This window comes from Sorex fumeus, unplaced genomic scaffold (assembly GCF_029834395.1).
Source record: "Sorex fumeus unplaced genomic scaffold, SorFum_2.1 ptg000122l, whole genome shotgun sequence".
NCBI classification, from domain to species: domain Eukaryota; kingdom Metazoa; phylum Chordata; class Mammalia; order Eulipotyphla; family Soricidae; genus Sorex; species Sorex fumeus.
In genome coordinates, this window is record NW_026606179.1 from 8534839 (window position 1) to 8553124 (window position 18286).

At 57.5% G+C, this 18286-nt stretch overlaps 3 protein-coding genes across 3 annotated transcripts; all 3 read left to right on the forward strand.

The window, feature by feature from the left end:
* Positions 1–1375: 1375 nt before the first annotated feature.
* On the forward strand, positions 1376–6888 carry DNAAF3 (dynein axonemal assembly factor 3). Its single transcript, XM_056137224.1, has 11 exons — positions 1376–1460; positions 1758–1900; positions 2148–2241; positions 4072–4229; positions 4430–4612; positions 4819–4944; positions 5049–5171; positions 5392–5515; positions 6073–6184; positions 6339–6413; positions 6495–6888. Exons 1-11 carry the CDS (start codon positions 1376–1378, stop codon positions 6886–6888), a joined length of 1617 nt encoding a protein of 538 aa, XP_055993199.1.
* Positions 6889–7753: 865 nt separating this feature from the next.
* On the forward strand, positions 7754–11918 carry TNNI3 (troponin I3, cardiac type). Its single transcript, XM_056135813.1, has 7 exons — positions 7754–7893; positions 8318–8330; positions 9057–9098; positions 9296–9427; positions 9988–10077; positions 10465–10641; positions 11778–11918. The coding sequence occupies exons 1-7, from the start codon at positions 7883–7885 to the stop codon at positions 11859–11861; spliced, it is 549 nt and encodes a 182-aa protein (XP_055991788.1). The 5' UTR covers positions 7754–7882; the 3' UTR covers positions 11862–11918.
* A 2217-nt stretch (positions 11919–14135) lies between these two features.
* TNNT1 (troponin T1, slow skeletal type) lies at positions 14136–18263 on the forward strand. Its single transcript, XM_056137225.1, has 9 exons — positions 14136–14167; positions 15339–15402; positions 15580–15696; positions 15794–15871; positions 16851–16964; positions 17102–17211; positions 17623–17713; positions 17960–18000; positions 18130–18263. Exons 1-9 carry the CDS (start codon positions 14136–14138, stop codon positions 18173–18175), a joined length of 693 nt encoding a protein of 230 aa, XP_055993200.1. The 3' UTR covers positions 18176–18263.
* Positions 18264–18286: the final 23 nt, after the last annotated feature.

Here is an 18286-nt window from a genome sequence, read left to right on the forward strand (position 1 = left end):
GTTATACAGACAGGAATCTGTCTCTGAATCCTGGTACTGAATCTGTTCTGATTTTTCTGATGACACCAGGGGTCCTGGTTCTGTGCCTCAACAAAAAGATTGAAAGGTGTAACCGGACCCTACTCTTTATTTATTTTTGGATTTTGGGCCACACCTGGTGATGCGCAGGGATTATTACTGGCTCTGCACTCAGGGATCAATCCTGGTGGTGTTCGGGATTACTCCTTGCTCTGCAGTCAGGAATTACTCCTGGAAGAGGCCAAAGAGAGAACACAGTGCGTTGGACGCTTGGGACATAAAACCAGTTTTGATCCTTAGCATCCCATATCGTCCCCCAAGCTCTAACAGGATTCCTGGGTGCATCAGGAGTAATTCTTGAGCATCACTGAGTATGGTCCCCACCACAACACACTGCAAAAAAGAATTACTCCTGTGGCAGTGCACAGAGAATCATATGGGGTGCCAAGGACCAATTCCATGTTGGTTGTATGCAAGGTCCTACCCACTGTACTATTGCTCTCACCCATGATTCATTTTCTAAGCTATTGCATTAAAATAGGATTTATTCCAGACAAATATAATGACTGTAAATACCTTTTAATAATTTTATAATAATAAAATAGTGGGGAAAGGATAAGTTTTGAGTGATAACTTTTAATTTTATTTTAATTAAATTTATTTAGTAGGAATTTTATGTTTAGTCATGAATCCCGTAAAAACTCAAAATCAGTTAAAGCAATGACTATGTGTGACAGTCAGGTCTCAAATCCTGAAATTTTAACACCATTTTCCAGTTCTAGATGGCACTCGCAAAAGGCTGGTCCCCACCTGGTATGGAGAAACAGGTCTATCCTTTGAACGGGGGATTTAATTAGAATAAATTTGGTTTTTTAAATTTCAATTAATTAATTTGAATGAATTAGGTTCTTCACGTTATAAGACTGAATCTGAGTCCGCCCAGATCTCCTCATCTCGAAAATATCCCCTCCACTTCTTCCCTCTTGCACAGCTGCTCGGTCGTCATAACAACCGCGTCCACATGCCCTCTTCTCCTGCCCGCCTCCTAACTGCCCCTCCGCATTTCCATTGGACAAAAGTTTGTAGAAGTAGTGTACTTCTCACTTTTATTGGTCAGTTAGGTCATGGCGTGCCAGTCCGTGAACCCCAATTGGCCGACTGATGGAAGAGGGCGGGGCCATCGGCAGCGGCTGTGGAGGGGGTGCCTGTCCCGCCAATCCCGAGATCTTCAGAAGGATAAAGGTGAGGGGTTTCCCCAGGGAGGGAAGGGACGTGGAGCCAAGGCGGGGAGAGGGGACTGGGGTAGGCGACGAAAATTCGGTTTGGGGGATTCCGGCTTGTGTTATCCCGCAGAGTGATGACCACTCCAGCGGGATCGGGCATGGGCTTCGGCACCGTGTCCTGGTGGGGCCTGTCCCCGGCGCTGGACCTGCAAGCTGAAAGTGAGTGAATGCCCCCGCCCCCAAAAAAACTTTTAAGGACTGAAGACCGCAGATCACCGGACACGGCGGTGGCCCACGGAGCCTGAGCCAAAGGCTCTAATGTTCTCTGAGGGTTTAACGGCAGGGGGCGCCACAGTCATTGGGCAGTCAGCGCTGCCTCTGCGGACTACATTTCCCAGAAGGCATAAAGGCACAACTCCCTTTAGAATCGAAGCCAGGGGCTCTAAGCCTCCTGGTAGTTGTAGTTCACCGCGCTGGGCGTGCCTGCGGGGACCAACCTGCCCTTCCTCTCTCTAGGTCCGCCTGTGGACCGAGACTTCCGCGCTGATACAGAGCACTACACCCCCGAGCTAGATGTGCTGCTTCTGGGCTCTGTGGACGGGCGGCACCTGCTGCGGACACTGGCCCGGGCAGAGCTCTGGCCTTCCAGAAGGATCAACGTGAGCTGAGGTTCTGGGGCAGAGCAAGGTTCAGGAGGAAGATGATTTGGGAAGGGAGAAAGGGACTGGGTTGGGTTCTCCTGGCTTCAAACGGGTGGGCTGTGGTGGGGAGGAGGGATCGGAAAGTCCAGACTTGTTAAAGCAAAGAGGCCCCCCCAGGCCCAGTGGAAGGAAGGCTAAGGTCCAGCAGTCCTGAGTGTCCTACAGGACAGAACACAGATCTCAGTCTTTGGGCTTTGCCTTCCAGTTCTATGTGCTGGAGAACAATCTGGAAGCCGTGGCCCGACATATACTTATCTTCTGCCTGGCCCTGGAAGAAACTGAGAAGATGGGGCTGCAAGGTCAGCTGCTCGCTCTGGAGTGCTGTGGGCCCCCGCCCCTCAGTCTCTTCCCCTATCCCGTAGGGAACTGTGGCGTTTTGCTGTGTGATGAAACGTCAGCATCACTGCTTTCTGTTTATCACTTGTTCACTTGTATGGCAGTCTGTCTTGGAGTAAACCTCAGTTGTCCCTCCTGTAAAATGGGTTAAATGTTCCATCTCCTAAGCCATTTAAAGAATTTCAGGGGGAAAGTCACTCGTGTCTCAATAGCACAAGACACAGTGCAAAAGTTAAAATCTTCCCACCTACAGTGAATGCTAAGAGATTGAGGGAACTCTTGTGAGTTAGGGAACCCTTCCAAATGTGGAGAGGAGTTGCCTGGGGGTCCTCTTGTCCAATGTGTCCTTCAGCCTTAAGTTTCACCACTTAGAGATGTGAATTCCAGGAGTTCTGCCTGGAGGAAGTGACAGAAAGGAGAAAAGGGAAACGAGGAGTATGTGATCACTTCCAGTAAACAGCTTGGGCTAAGTACTTAGAACCAAGTCTGGACCCAGGTGGTACAGGTTCACAATCAGGCTCTGCTTCCTGCTTGCCCCTAGGTGGCACCAACTGCTTTACGTACTTGAGCGGCTACATTTACCAAGTGGGGTCCAGACCAGGGGATAGCTCAGAGAGCTGGAGACATGCCTGCAGGCATCAGCCCTGGATCCATCCCTGGCCCAGCATGGCCTGAGTACCTTGGGGCTGGTCCCTGGCCGCCCCCAGTCCAATTGTGGATGCCCCAACCAAATCACACAAAATGGAGTTCTAAGGGACCAGAGTGAGCACAGCATACTTGCCATGCATAAGTTGGCTCAGCTTCGACTTCAGTACTCCATATGGTCTGAGAGCCCACTAGGCGTGATCCCTGAGCACAGAACCAGGAGTAAGCCCTGAGCACCATGGGATATTGCGCCCAAAGAAAAGAAGAAAAGAAAGGAAAAGGAAAGGGTGGCTTGATGAGGCTGGAGTCCAGCAGGAAGGTCACTTGTCTTGCACGTGGCTAACCTGGATTTGATCTCCAAAATCCCATATGATCCCCCAGCACTGCCAGGAGTAACTCCTGAGTGCAGAGCCAGGAGTAACCCCTGAGCATTGCGAGGTGTGAGCCCCCTCTATAAAAAAGAAAAGTGGGGCTGCAAAATCCAGGACATCCAGAACTCTAAGTATTTCTCAGTGCTCTTTGTGTAAAACTTAAACATCTAAAACCAAGCTTACCTTTGAGGATCTCTCAAACCTCGGAAGATCCTTAAACAACTACAATGAGGGAGGGAAGGAGGGAGGGAGAGAGGGAGAGAGAGAGAAAAGAGGAGAGAGGAGAGAGAAGAGAGAAGAGAGAGGAGAGGGAGAAAGGGAGAGAGACAAACTGAGACTCTAAAGGTCAAATAGGAGTTTAACACGTTAGCATTTAACACCCATGTAACTCCATCTTTATTGGGGGCAGCAATACACCCAGCGATGCTCAGGAGTCACTCCTGGCTCTGTACTCAAGAATTACTCCTGGCAGTGCTCAGGGGACCATACGGGATACCGGGGATCGAACTCGAGTAAACCGCGTGCAAGGCAAGCGCCCTCTCGGCTGTACTAACGCTCCAGCCTCTATCTCCATCTTTCTAGTTTTGCTTTATAAGGCAAAGAAAGTTGAAACATAGGGCTGGAGACTGGGTTCCTGATTAGTGGGCACAGGGAAAGGAAGCCAGCTGGGGCTAAGCTCCTCGCCGGATTCCGGTCAGTGGGCCGGTGGGCGGGCGGGAGTTGGCTCCGGCTCCGACTCCGAGTCACGCGCCGCTCACTCCCGCTCGCCCTCCGCAGAGAGGACCGAGACCTTCCTGGAGGTGTGGGGGAACGCGCTCCTGCGCGCGCCGGTGGCCGCCTTCGTGCGCGCCCAGGCCGCGCGCCTGGGTTACCTGGTCCCGGAGCCCGACCGCCTGGCGGAGCAGATGCCCTGGCTCGGCCTGGGCGCCCTCAAGGTGCCGCCGCCCGGCCTCGTCCCGTCTCTGCCCTGGAGCCCGGGGAGGGTGGGAACGCGAGGGCCGAAGGTTAGCCCGGCGGGAGGCGGAGACCGGGAATCGGGACCCCAGCCTCCCGCTTCGCTCGGGCCTGACCCGAAATGGCCTGTCCTCTCGGGGCCGTCACCACGCCGTGATCTCCCCTTGCCCGGCCCCCGCAGTTCCGCGAGCGCGACGCCCTGGAGGCGGTGTTCCGCTTCTGGGCCGGCGGGGAGAAGGGACCCGAGGCCTTCCCCATGGGCCGCCTCTGGGACTCCCGACTGCGCCACTACCTGGGGTCCCGCTATGACTCCCGGCGCGGCGTCAGCGACTGGGACCTGCACATGAAACTGCATGAGCGCGGGGTGAGGGCGGGGCAGGGCCTGCGGGGAGGGAGGAGGGCGGAGCCTGTGGGAAGGGAGGCGGGGCGGGGGCGGGCCTGTTAGGGAGGAGGGGCGGGGAAGAGGCGTGGTTTGTCCTGGAGAAGGGCGGGGCCTGTCCGGCTGGGCAGGGTAGCTGGCAGGGTTCCTGGTAAGACCACCTGTGGTGTGTTTCTCCTTCCGTCCCCCAGGCCCGAGTCATCCACACCCGTGAGTACCGTCACTGGAGGGACACAGGTGTCGCCTTTGAACTCAGAGACTCTGGCGCCTATCTTATGCCCAACCGGACCCTGGCATCTGGCCACCTCGTGAGCTATGTGCGTGCCCACTCCCTGCCCTTCGGGACTTTTGCTGGACACCAACCCCCAGTCTGGGTCACCAGCAGTGACCTCGCCCATCTTCTTTCTCCCGATTTTTCCAGCGGGGGGAGCGCGTTGCCGCGCGCGGGTATTGGGGGGACATTGTCACAGGGCCCTTCGTGGCCTTTGGCATCGAAGCAGACGACCAGAGCCTCCTGCAGACCAGCAATGGGCAGCCGGTAAAGGTGAGGGCCGCTCTAGGGAGCTGGGCTCTGACCCAGCCTGTCCCAGCCTTGCACCTCGTTTTGGTGATTCTCCTCCACCTAAGAGATACTTCCTCAGCACAGGCTGGGAAATACAGCTCTCCTGGGAGGTAACAGCTCTGGGGTGGCGGGTGGGGGCTTGGCTGGCAGAGGGCTCTGCTCAGGCTCTTGTTCTGGGCATGATTGTGTTTCCCTTGGCCAGACTGCAGGTGAGATAACCCAACACAACGTGATGGAGCTGTTTCGCGCTGTGAGCGCTCGGGAGCACCCAAGAGCTACCCAGGGGGACCCTGAGCAGGAGTGTGGAGCAGGGGACCCTGGCCCAGGTGAGTGACCCTCAGGCTGTATATGCAGCATGACCCTGGCCCCCTCCCAGTGCAGTGTGGGAACACCTTGCAGTGTGCTCCTGTCTGGCCCTCTTCCTCTCCTGGGCCCCTTCTGAATGCTGAGGCCATTCTCGATTGCAGCAATGGAGTTTATTTTGTTTTGTTTCTTTGGGCGACACCTGGTAATGCTCAGGGTTTACTCCTTGCTTGGCGCTCAGGTCACTCAGAGGGCCATAATGGGGTGCAGCAGTGGATTCTGATCCCACCTGCCAAAGTCTGAGTGGCTCAGAACAGTCCCAGATCATCTCTGTAGAGAGACACCCCGACTTCCCTCTCTGGCCTTGCCTTCTTGCCATTCCTCCCTCCACTGGGTCTTGATGCCCAATGGCCATAGACCTTGACTCATCCCCGCTTGGGTTTCACTTGCCTGGGGTGTAAAGTGGTTGCCTGCAGATGGGCTAAACTTCTCTGAATTTCCCAGAAGTTGCCAAAGAGAAAGGCCCTCAGACTGCCAGCAGCAACCTTCGTGTCTGCCTAACTCTGCTATCTCCCTGCAGCCTGCCCCCCAGAGCCCTTCACTGTTCATTTCCTGCCCCTGGGTTCAGCTCAGTCCCTCCATCTCAAGACCTGCTACAGGAGCCGCTTCCAACTTCTCTACGTGGCCTGTGGGTAAGAGGGCCGGGGGGGGGGGGGGGGGCAGGACTGCCTCCCCCTCCCTACAGCTGGAGAGTCCAGGCACCCAGCCCCTAGCTCAGACCCCATTGAGAGATGGAGTGAAGGCTCCAAGCTCCTCTCTCAGCCCTAAAGCCTCTTCTCTCTGCAGGATGGTCCACCTTCTCACCCCTGAGCTCGGGGTCTGCGTGGCCCCTGGAGGACATCTGGTTGTGGAATTAGCCCAGTGAGTCAGGGTGCTGCAGAGCTGGCAATGTTCATGCTGGGAGCCTGAAGCCACCCCAAACATCCTGCTCATCCTTTCCAGATACTTGGTGGACCTGCGGCAGGAGCAACTGAGGGCATTCTCTGCCCGGGTCACGGAGCTGGCTGAGGCAGCTGGGTTCACCGCACAGCCTGGCACCACGCCCTCGGAGACCTTCGCCCGTTTCTACAAGACTGGGGGCTCAGCTTTGGACGGAATTTACCAGGATCCACCCTCAGATGCCCTAGCCCCACCCACTGAAACTCTGGCCCCGCCACCAGCAGTCCTGGTTCCACCCCCAGAAGTTCTGGCCCCACCCCCGGAAGTCCTGGTCCCACCCCCAGAAGCTCTGGCCCCATCCCCAGAAGTCCTGGTCCCAGCCCCAGAAGCTCTGGCCCCACCCCCAGAAGTCCTGGTCCCACTCCCAGAAGCTCTGGCCCCATCCCCGGAACCCTGACCCCACCCACTGGGGGCCGGGCCCAGCCTCTTAAGAGTTAGGCTTCACCCTCTGAGGTTTGGCTTCACTCACAGGGAGTCTGACCTTCATACCAGAGAACCTGACAGGAGCCCCAGAGACTGAGGGCCCTCTCTTCTACCTTCTAACTTCAGGCCCTGGAATTAGGACCTCCCCCCCACAATTCTGAACCCACCTGCGGGATTCTCAGCCTTACTCTCCTCAGTCGCATTGGGCCCAGACCACCTCGGGCCAGCACCCACGTGGCCCAAGTAAAGAGAGCGGTCCTCTTCTGTGTTTCTGCGTCTTTTTTCTTTTGTTGGAGGTGGGGGCACACTCAGCAGAGCTCTGCTCAGGAGTGACCTCAGGAGACCATCTGTAGTGCCAAGGATTCAAACCAGGGTCCAGCCACTGCAGTTGAATGCGATGCTAACATCTTACCCCACACTATGCCCTGATGTTCAAGTGTCCTTCCTGGTCTCCGGGGCTGGAGGAGAATTGGACAGGAGAGGTCAGGAGGGGAGATGGCCACCAGACTTCTGGATTTCTACGACCACCCCCACCTGGTCCTGCAATGAAGTCAGTGACTGACAGATCTTGGGGTGCTGGAACTGACAGTTGGTAGAGAACAGAGAGTCATACGGAGCATGCTATTTAGTGAGGGGCAGGGTTCACATCTGGGGTCCGAGGGGTGAAGGTGTGCAAGGTCGGAGTGCTCCTCACCCAGGTCAGTGTTCCAGGCCTCCGGAGGGAGAACGATCCAGCTGGAGCACAGCCCGGGGACCGTCACACGCCCCTTTATCGCATTTCTGGGGCGGGCTGGGGGGGGTGGTTGCAGTATATTTAGTCTCTGTCCTCTCTTTATCTTAGTGTCCTCAGAGAGGCTTGAGCAGCCGGAGGAGACCACTGAAGTCCAGAACCTCCAAGGTCACCCCGCGAACAGCCCAACAGCCCCTGACCCTTTCTCTGCCTCCACAGCTCCTGGCCCGACCCCAGCATGGCAGACGAGTGAGTGTGACTTAGAAAGGGGACCTGGGCCCAGGCACGGCAACTGTGGGTGGGAAGTGGATTGCTAATCGTGGGTGCTGGAGCCATAGCACAGCAGTAGGGCATTTGCCTTGCATGCTGCCAGCGTGGCTGACCCAGGTTCGATTCCTCCACCCCTCTCAGACAGCCTCGGCAAGCTACCAAGAGTTTCTCGCTCACATAGCAGAGCCTGGCAAGTTCCCCGTGATGTATTCGATATGCCAAACACAGTAACAACGTCTCACAATGGAGATGTTACTGTGTCCGCTCGGGCAAATTGATAAGCAACGGGAGAACAGTGACAGTGACAGGGTGCTGGGGTGGGGCCCTATGGAGACAGGGTCTGTCTGGGAGGGCTGGGTGGGCTCACGTCCCACCTCTGACCCAGTGCCCTGTCTCCCCACAGGCGCAGTGTTGCGGTGAGCACTCGTGGGCTGGACTGCGGACCAGAAAGGCCAAGCAGGGGGCCAGGGTGTGCGGGCCTTCCAGGATAAGGCTTGGAGAGTGCCGGTTTGGCTCAATTCGGGACACGGCCCTGCCTTTACCAGGCTGGTTCCTGTGCGGCAGGGGTAGGGGGCTGTCCTCTGCCGAAGGATGCGCCTGCACCTTATAAACCCAGCTGGGCCTGGGATCAGCCTGCACCGATGAAGGAGGGCAGGGGGAGCCGGGACAGCGGGTGGGGCGGGGTCTGATTTGTGGGTGGGGCCCAAGCTTCAGGGGGCGGAGTTACAGGTTCGTGGCCTAACGGGTAGAGTTAGTGGCCTGTGGCAGAGTTCCATTGCCAATGGAGATTTCTGGGAGGATGGGCTGTGCCTAGCCAGGCAGCGGCCAGGATTGGTGGCCCGGTGTGGGGTGTGGCTCCCATGAAGAGAGACCGGTCCACCTCTAGCCTTTAGGGCTGGAGGGGTAGCACAGTGGAGTGGGTGTTTGCCTTACACGTGGCCCATGGGGTGGATCCCCCAGTACCCATATGGTCCCTTAAATACCGCCAGGAGTGATTCCTGCGTGTAGAGCCAGGGGTAAGCTCTGAGCACCACCGGGTGTGGCCCCCGAACAAAAGCTAACAAATTAAAACCTGGGCTATAGTTCTCTTGTAGTCTTCTTCTCCCTGATCCCTCCTTGCTTCGTCTCACCCTTCCTTGCAGAGAAAGTCTAAGATCACCGCCTCGAGAAAACTGCAGTTAAAGGTGTGGATGAGTCTGGGAAAGGTGCCAAGATGTCTTGGGATGGTGATTTGCGTGTGCCTGGGGGTGGGACTTGGTCCCCCATTATTGGGAGGAGAAAGTTTGTGGGATGACGGACATGGAGGGCTGCATCCTGGAAGACCTGGACCCCCGGCTGACACCGCGGGGTCTCCACCTGATGCACTTGTGCCCTTTGGCAGACCCTGATGCTGCAGATTGCCAAGCAGGAGCTGGAGCGTGAGGTGGAGGAGCGTCGGGGAGAGAAGGGGCGTGCTCTGAACGCGCGGTGCCAGCCGCTGGAACTGGCTGGGCTGGGTTTCACCGAGCTGCAGGTACCAGCCGAGAATCGAGGTGTCTCCTCTTGTACCTTTGCCACCTTGGCATGTCGTTCCCCCTCAGAACCTTGGGGTTCAGTCTCCAAGCTCAGGAGGTCTGGATTGGGCCTGCAGCTGGCTCCAGTCTCAAAACGCAGAGGTTCGTTCCTACAGTCTAATTCTGAGAAATGCGTGCAGTCCTGGCCCTCTTTTGCAGTTACCTGCTGTAATATTTCTATTTCTTCTGGGACTATTTCACTTAGTTGGGGACAGAATGATAATACAGTGGTTCATCCCCAGCATCCCGTATGGGTCCCCTGAGCACTGCCAGGAGTAATTCCTGAGTGCACAGCCAGGAGTAACCATTGAATCACTAAGTGTGACCATCCTCCCCAAAAATCAAAGCGAAAAAATAATTTAAATAAATAAAATATTTCACTTAGTCTATTTCACCTAGGACTGACTAGGCCCTCAGCTCTGCCTCCCTAGTTAGTTCCTTGCCTCTAAGCGTCCTCCATCAGACTGAGGGATGATGGCCCAGAGTCCCCCATTCACACACACACCACCTTCCTTCCCAGGACTTGTGCCGGCAGCTGCATGCCCAAGTGGATAAGGTGGACGAGGAGCGCTATGATGTGGAGGCTAAAGTCACCAAGAACATCTCGGAGGTGGGGGCACTGGGCATACAGGACCCTTCAGTGTCTGGAGAGGGGCGTGGGGCGAGGCTTCAAGCTAGTGCCTCCAAGCTGCTCGTGCTTGGGATGCTGGAGCCCAGTGTGAGGGCAGGAGCAGCCCAGGGAGAGCTGAGGGAAAGGATGTGCCCCTCTGGGACGTGTCTGATGCATGGAGTGCTGCTGGTTGAGCCCAGGCCAGCGATGGCAGCAGAGATGTGTGTGGGCTGGGTCGAGACGCCAGGCCCAGTGCCAGGAACTGGGTTTTGCCGTGTGGTGGGAGCCTGAGCTGGGGAAAGCCTGATAGTGTCCTGTGGAATCTCAGGGGGGAGTTTAGGGTACAAGAGTGGGGCAGGGTCTCACCACCTCCATGGTCTTCCCCAGATCGCAGATCTCACCCAGAAGGTCATTGACCTTCGGGGTAAGTTTAAGAGGCCCACCCTGAGGAGGGTGCGGATCTCAGCGGACGCCATGATGCAGGCATTGCTGGGCACCAGGCCCAAAGAGTCCTTAGACCTGCGGGCCAACCTCAAGCAGGTGAAGAAGGAGGACACAGAGAAGGTGAGTGCAGCCAGCTCCAGAAATGGGATGCTTTGGGGAGTAGGTATGGCCCTGCCTGAGGGCAGAAGAAGCATGCTTGGTGGGCTGGAGCGATAGCACAGTGGGTAGGGCGTTTGCCTTGCATGCGGCCGACCTAGGTTCGATTCCCAGCAACCCATATGGTCCCCCTAGCACTGCCAGGAGTAATTCCTGAGTGCATGAGCCAGGAGTAACCCCTGTGCATTGCCTGGTGTGACCCAAAAAGAAAAAAAAAGAAGAGGAAGAAACATGCTTGGAGTTGCAGGGAAAAGCATCTGATAAGCGTTCTCAAGAGGAAGTCTAGGAGGGACCACAGGAGAAGCACAAGAAAGGCAGGAAGTAGAATGGGGAAGACAGGGACATCATTAGGAAGAAGGAAGTAGCATGGAGTGAGGAATACAGGAAGTAGGGCTCCAGGGTGTAGCACTATTACAAGGGGGAACAGGAGTATAACAGGGAGACAGGGAGGGAGCGAATGCATGAAAGTGAGGAGAAGGAAGGGGAAAGACAAGTGTTAGGTAAGACAGACATTTTCAAGCAGATGGGAAGTGCATGGGGAGACAGGAAGTGCACTGAAATGAAATGCATGAGGGAGGCAGGAAATACATTGAGAGACAGGATGTGCATAAGGAAGAAAGGAAGTGCATGAGGGAGACAGGAAGTGCATTGGGAGACAGGAGGTGCATTGCAAGGCAGTGTGTGAAGAGAACAGGAAGTATGCAGGAGAGAGTGTGAAGAGAACGGGAAGTATGCAAGAGAGAGTCAGGAAATAAATGGGGCAAGTTGGAAGATATTGAGAGGACAGGACTCATTCCTGGGGGCTGGAGAGATAGTTCAGGGGGGAGGTGCTTGCCTTGCATGCAGCCAACCCAGGTTCAATCCTGGCACCCAGTATAGTCTCCCAAGCTCCAGCAGGAGTAATTCCTGAATGCAGACCAGGAGTAACCCCTGAGCATCTCCAGGTATGGCCCAAAACCAAAAAAGAAAAACAAAAAGATTCCTTTCAGAGACAGACCTATCGGACAGGCAGAATAGAGCTGCTGGCAGGGCAGATGCGAGGCAGCTGCGAGGAATAGATGAGGGAGGGCTTATGATCCCAAACCCCACCTGTCTCTCAGGAGAACCGGGAGGTGGGAGACTGGCGCAAGAACATCGACGCTCTGAGTGGCATGGAGGGCCGCAAGAAGAAGTTTGAGGGCTGAGCTGCCGCCCGCCTGGCTGGGCACCACCTGCAGAATAAAACTTCTCTCTGAGCTGCATGCCCGTGTCTGTGCTCTGGGGGGCGCTGGGCTGGGCTGGGCTGGGCTGGGCTGGGCTGGGCTGGGCTGGGCTGGGCTGGGGTGAGCTGGGCTGGGCTGGGGTGGGCTGGGCTGGGCTAGGCTAGGCTGGGCCTGGCTGGGGGGCATCACATCAACGTTGGGCAGGCTCCATGTGCGTGTTCTCACTTCCTCTGTCCCATCTGGGGCTGACGCCGAGGCTGAAAAGCAAGACACGGGGGTGGGAGTGGGGGTGGGGGGGAGGCAAGCTGGAGACCAGAGGGCAAAGGAGAGTCCCAGGAATCCCCAGAGGGAAAGTCCACGACAGAGGCCCCAGGACACTGCTGATGCACCACAGCACCCCTGAGACAGTGGAAGGGCTCAGAGTGACAGCAGTGGGGAAGGTGTGCGCCTCACAAGCGACTGACCTGGGTTTGATTCCCCGGCACCCCATATGCTCCTTCCAGGAGTGACCCCTGAGCACTGCTGGGGGTGGCCCCCTAAACCCAACCCAACTGGAAAGACATGCACAGTGAAGGAACCGAAGGGAGATGCAGAGAGCCCCACACGGACACCACAGTGCCACGGAGCACCAAGAGGCCCACTGGAAGGAGAGCCCAGGAACCCGCACCCGGGCTGGCGGCCCACTCCAGCATCGAGGCCCAGGCTTGGCTGGATGGGGAGAAGCAGCTGTGGGTGGAGTGTGGGGGGCATGCAGGGAGGCCTTCCAGGCCTGACTCCCCTCCCCCCTTCTCCGCACACCTGTTTCCCCGACTTTAGTGCCTGATCTCATCAGGCTGGAATCTGGGGGACAAACAAAGAGGTGAGGGTGGGAGAGGGCTGAGAAGGGTCCAGGAGAGGGGAGCTGGCACCCCAGTTCTGTGCATGCTCCTTTGGGTGCCTGTGTGCTAGAGCAGAGGGGCCCCCCAAACTCAGCCTGGGATTTGGGGGTGCTGATAAGGAGCCAGCTCAGAGCGGTCTGAGCTGGAAGATGGGGGGGGCAGGGGGCAGGGACGCAGCTGGGCTGGGCGGAGGCAGGAATGTCATCACTTCCTCATGCCCTGGGGTATAAGAGGGTGCTGGTCCCCTGCAGGCTCTACTACACCCTCTGCAGACACAGGCCCGAAGTAAGGAGGTGAGATGGAGGGGTATGAAGGGGGTGCACAAGTCAGGGTCGAGGGTTTGGAGATGGGAGATTTAGAGGGGGTTGTGGGGCACTCTCTAAATATAACTCCTTTAGTCCTTGGAGAACTAAGGGGATCTCACAAATGAGGGGGTACCTGGCCTTGGACATCTGGAATCTGGGGCCTAGAAGCAGTTTCTAAGGACTTGGGAGTTCAGAAATTGGGGGTCTTAAGACCTAAGATCTTATAACTGGGAGCACCAGAATTTGGGATGTTTTAATGTGGGGTGTCATGAGTCAGCCCCTAAGTTTGGGTATATAAATCTTGGGGTTTTAAGGTTTAGAATTTGAGAGGCATGAAGATCAAAGGGACAAAGAGACAGTGGCCCAGCTACCTTGGGGAGCATCAGGGATGGGGGCCTGACTGGAGGGGTGCAGGGGGTTGTTCTCATACTCTGCATGTGGGAACCCGGACCTGGGATAATCCCTGAGCGCTCTGGATGTGACCCCCAAAATTAATCCCCCTAAACCCAGAATGGGGTGCTTAGCTTTGGAGATATGAGGACCTGTTAATTCTCAAAACAATGCATCACAAACAGCCTTAAGGTTTGGGGGACTTGTCCCGGTTCCTGGGATAAGGGAGACTCAGAGACTGGGGGTCCAAGCATTGAGGGAGCAGGATGAGGGTTGAGGACAAGGGGATGTGAAGAGAGGGGGGACAGGAGTTGAAGGGGAGGGGTCGAGGGGTGACTAATGTCCCATGGACACCATCTGCAATGTCCCAAAAATAGCCACGGAGGTGGGTGGCTATTGTCCCCAAAAGCCTCCTAATCCACTCCTATCAGGTTCCCCAGCTGCCACCAGACTGAAGGGGACAGCTGGGGGGTTGGGACTGTGCCCACTAGACCTCAGTGCACAGCTTGGGTGAGGTTTAGGGGTCTCTTAGCCCCTCCTCCCTCAGACCCTACTATCAGGCCCCAGCTTCCTCCCTCAGACCCTGCTGACAGGCCCCAGCCTCCTTCCCCAGACCCTGCTGTCAGGCCCCAGCCTCCTCCCTCAGATCCTCCCTATACACTCTCTGGCCCCTCAGGTCCACCATGATGTCTGACTTGGAGACTCCGGTATTTGAGTGAGTGATGGGGCAGGTGGGTGGGGGCATGTAAAAGTGGGGACATACCCTCGTCCATCTCACTGTATTTTCTTCCCCCCACCACAGGGACCTCTGTGAAGGTGAGTGGGCTGGCTGGGGGACTGGGATCCCAGGAGCTGAGCCTCCGTGAGGCCCAAGGGGTTGTTGCCAGCAGGAGAATGAGGGGTCGTCCCATGGCCCCCATCCCCAGCTGGGCCAAGGAAAGAACTGGTGGTATCCCTGAGGGTCCCTGAGAAGATGAGATCGTACTGAGGCCTGGTCCCCAGCTGAACCCCACGCCCAACTCCTGACCCTTCTCTGCCCCCAGAAGAAGAGGCAGACAAGGACCAAGAGGAGGAGGAAGAGGAGGAAGAGGAGGGGGAGGAGGAGGAAGGTGAGGCTCCACTCGCAGGGCTGGGGGTGCTGGGGACTGGGGCCCAAATCCTGGGATGAGGAGTGGGAGTGGGGACCAATGAGGCCCCCATAGTCTCTGTTGCTGGGTTCCTCTAACAATTTCCCCGCCCCCGAATCCTGACCCTTCCCATTCCCAAGGGCCCCTGGTAGGGGCAGAGCAACGTGACTGTGGCTGCTCTGTTTTCTGGGACCTTCACCCCCCTTTCCCCTCTCCTTGCCTCCACATCCTTCCTGCAGAGTGCTTGGAGAAGGAGCCTGGGTCCTGGAGGGCCAAGGTTTGGGGGTGCCTTCCTTAGGGTTGTCAAACATAAACTCTTGCTAATTCTCTCTTTGTATCCCCCCAGAGGAAGCACGCCCCAAGCCAAGGTGAGAGCCTGGGGCATGGGGTTCCCCATAATGCCCTCATGGATGTCCAGAGAAAGCTACAGATGGGGAGATTGAGACAAAGGCGAGACAGGCATAGAGGACTTTCAGCAGATATTCCCTCTAATCTCTACCAGGACCTCTACTGGTCTGGAGACATCAGACCCAGGCTGCCCTGGGTGGGAGACAGACCCAGATCCAGTCTATATGTGCCCCAGACAATCAAGGCAGGCTTCCTGAGGGAGGTGATGCCCATATCTCCAGGCCAGAGGAAGAAATCATAGTGTTGATGGCACAAAGGGGGTGTGCTGGAGCCCCGGTTCCATTTCTAATGGTTCCTGGGTCACATTCCAGGGTTAGGGAGGCATCTCTAACTGACTCTCTCTTCATGCAGTCGCCCCGCGGTGGCTCCGCTGATGCCCCCCAAGATCCCAGAAGGGGAGCGAGTGGACTTCGATGTGAGTACAGGGGCCCGCACCCCATCTTTGTGAGCATGAGGCCCGGTGGGGTTGAGTTCGCCAGCACGGTGCTCTTCTGCCACCTGTTGGACGCGCTGGGTATGTGCGCGCGGGGGAGGGGGGACCGCGGGGAGGAGCCTGGGCGTAGGCGGGACTGGACTGCGCTTGGTCCTACAGGACATCCACAGAAAGCGCGTGGAGAAGGACCTGCTGGAGCTGCAGACGCTCATCGAGGTGCACTTTGAGCAGCGGAAGAGAGAGGAGGAGGAGCTCATCGCCCTGAAAGACCGCATTGTGAGGGGGTTCCCCACATTCTTGACTGGCACCCCTCCTCCAATGCGGGCTCACCCAGGGGACGGGGCCCGCGCCCCTCACCCGGACTCTCTCCCAGGAGCGGCGCAGGGCCGAGCGGGCCGAGCAGCAGCGCGTGCGAACCGAGCAGGAGCGAGAGCGGCAGGCGAAGCTGGCGGTGGGCGGCCCCACAACCCCGGGTTCCTTCTACCACTAGATGCCCCGCCACCCAGAATTGCCTTCGGGCGCCCAGCCCCTTCCCTGCTCAGCCCTTCCCCTTGTAGCTCCTATCCTTGTGATCCCCGACCCTATGGTCCCCTACCCTCTGCATCCCCTCCCCGCATCACCTCCCCGGGTATCCCCTCCCCGTGCACCCCCTCTCCTACGCATCCCCTTCCCTGAGCACCCCCTCCCCGTGAGTCTCCTCCCCTTCACCCCCCCTTGTACATCCCTTTCCCTGCGCTGCTGCCTGAACATAGATGTAGGGGGTTCTCCAGAAAAAGCCTACGGTTTGGGGATAAAGGCAAAGTGCAGCTGCATGCCCCCAAGCCTGGCAGGGACCGATCGCTGCCTCCTGATTCAGACCCCAGGAACATGATCTGACTTCTCCAGGCTCACCCAGCCCTTGAGTTTTGTTTTGTTTGGCGGGGGGGGGGGGGGGGGGCGCTCTGGGCTGCATCTGGTGGTGCTCAGGAGATACTCCTGGCTCTACTCAGGAATCACTCCTGGCGGTGCTCAGGGGACCATATGGGATGCCAGGGATGGAACTTGAGTCAGTCGTGTGCAAGGCAAATGCCCTCCTCATTTTACTATTGCTCCAGCCCCACACCCAGCCCTTGAGAATCCCTACGCATCCCCTCTTACCCTCCCTCACCCAAAGAGAGTGGGCATTTTCTCAAGAGATTCTGGGTGACTTGCAGCCATGGGGTATGGACACCACAGGCGCAGAGGCCCTGATAGGTGTAGGATGGCACCCCCACATGTTAAGTTTCCCCAGAGGAGCAAGGGCTTGAGGGTGGAACACGTGCAGGTCTGACTAAGTGGCCCCAGACTCATCCCCCTCCGTCAGCGCAGGGCTGAGCCCCTCTGAGGCCCCAAGGCCCTCCCCGACACTCAGGCACGGGGAGAGAGACTGGGGCTGACCCTGACCCCCACAGGAGGAGAAGATGCGGAAGGAGGAGGAAGAGGCCAAGAAGCGGGCCGAGGATGACGCGAAGAAGAAGAAGGTTCTCTCCAACATGGGGGCGCATTATGGGGGTTATCTGGTCAAGGTGAGCTGTGGGACCTGCAGCCTGGGGAGCCCCTGCTTGAGGGAGCTCTGGGTCAGCTGTGCAGGCCTGTGTCCTTTCCCGGGAAATCATTTGGAGGGGCCCACACCCCACTCAGGACACCCCCTTCATTCCCTCAGGCTGAGCAGAAGCGGGGTAAGCGCCAGACGGGGCGGGAGATGAAAGTGCGGATCCTGTCAGACCGTAAGAAGCCTCTGAACATCGACTACCTGGGAGAAGAGCAGCTCAGGTAGGTGGGGGAGGGGCAGAGGGACGGGGTGGGGACAGAGCCAGGGGACCTACCCTACCCGGTCACAGCCCATTTGTGCTGTGTTTGTGACTTCGAGCAGGTGTCTCCACCTCTCTGGTCCTGCCAGCTCTGAGCTAACCCTGGAAACACTGCGCGCTCAGAGACAGGGCCGCCGTGCAGTGGGGGGCAGACACCAGCTCCCACAGTACAGGTGGCATCAACTAACCTAGCCCGGGGGGCCGAGAGGGGCCCAATGTCACCTGGAGGCGAGAGTCCTAGCTGGGGTCTTTCTGCCCACCCTCTCCCTGCTTTCCTCCACCCTTGCTGTGGCTCGGGGCTGTCCCCTCATCCTCTGTGCCCAGCCCTAACCTGGCTGACCACCATTGGGTGACAGTCCCTATGCTCTGCCAGAGAAAAGGCACAGGAGCTGCTGGGCTGGATCCACCAGCTGGAGTCTGAGAAGTTCGATCTGATGGAGAAGATGAAGCAGCAGAGATACGAGGTGGGTTAGTCCCTGGAAGTGTGTGAGGGGGCCTTTCTGGGGGCAGGGCGTGGTGTAGGGGAGGAGCTTTGGTGGGACGTGGTTTTTCTAGGGCGTGGCTTTTTCTGTGGGCGGGGCATGGCGCAGAGGCATGGCTTTGCTGGGGGCGGGGCGTGTGGCAGGAGGCAGGACCCTGGTGGGGGTGAGAGTCGTGAGGCGCGGTGGTGCCTGTCACGAGACTGTGCCAGCATCTCCTTGCTTCCGCAGATCAATGTGCTGTACAACCGTATCAGCCATGCCCAGAAGTTGTAAGTGACTGGGGCCCTCTACCCCACCTCTTCTTCTGGGTGGACAGGTTTATGTTGGGGATGTACTCCTTGAACCGGGGTCCCTCTTCATGATCACGGAGGCCTCTCGCTTCTGATCTTTTCTTGCAGCCGGAAGGGGGCAGGAAAGGGCCGCGTTGGAGGTCGCTGGAAGTGAGGACCCCCGCTGGGCAACAGGGTTACTGGGTGCTGCCCAGGAGCCTGGAGCATCCATCTACAGCTTGAAATAAATGCTCCTCCGCAGGCCAGTCTGTGCTCAAACTTGTCT

Excerpts from the sequence above, each read along its gene's own strand:
- DNAAF3 (XM_056137224.1), top strand. The coding sequence starts at position 1,376 with ATGACCACTCCAGCGGGATCGGGCATGGGCTTCGGCACCGTGTCCTGG. Across the intron at positions 5,516-6,072 it reads AGCAGGGGACCCTGGCCCAG|CCTGCCCCCCAGAGCCCTTC; the intron begins GTGAGTGACCCT and ends ATCTCCCTGCAG. Across the intron at positions 6,414-6,494 it reads CTGGTTGTGGAATTAGCCCA|ATACTTGGTGGACCTGCGGC; the intron begins GTGAGTCAGGGT and ends CATCCTTTCCAG.
- TNNI3 (XM_056135813.1), top strand. Across the intron at positions 9,428-9,987 it reads TGGGTTTCACCGAGCTGCAG|GACTTGTGCCGGCAGCTGCA; the intron begins GTACCAGCCGAG and ends CTTCCTTCCCAG. Across the intron at positions 10,642-11,777 it reads AGAAGGAGGACACAGAGAAG|GAGAACCGGGAGGTGGGAGA; the intron begins GTGAGTGCAGCC and ends CCTGTCTCTCAG.
- TNNT1 (XM_056137225.1), top strand. The coding sequence starts at position 14,136 with ATGATGTCTGACTTGGAGACTCCGGTATTTGA. Across the intron at positions 15,872-16,850 it reads AGCGGCAGGCGAAGCTGGCG|GAGGAGAAGATGCGGAAGGA; the intron begins GTGGGCGGCCCC and ends TGACCCCCACAG. Across the intron at positions 17,212-17,622 it reads CTGGGAGAAGAGCAGCTCAG|AGAAAAGGCACAGGAGCTGC; the intron begins GTAGGTGGGGGA and ends ATGCTCTGCCAG.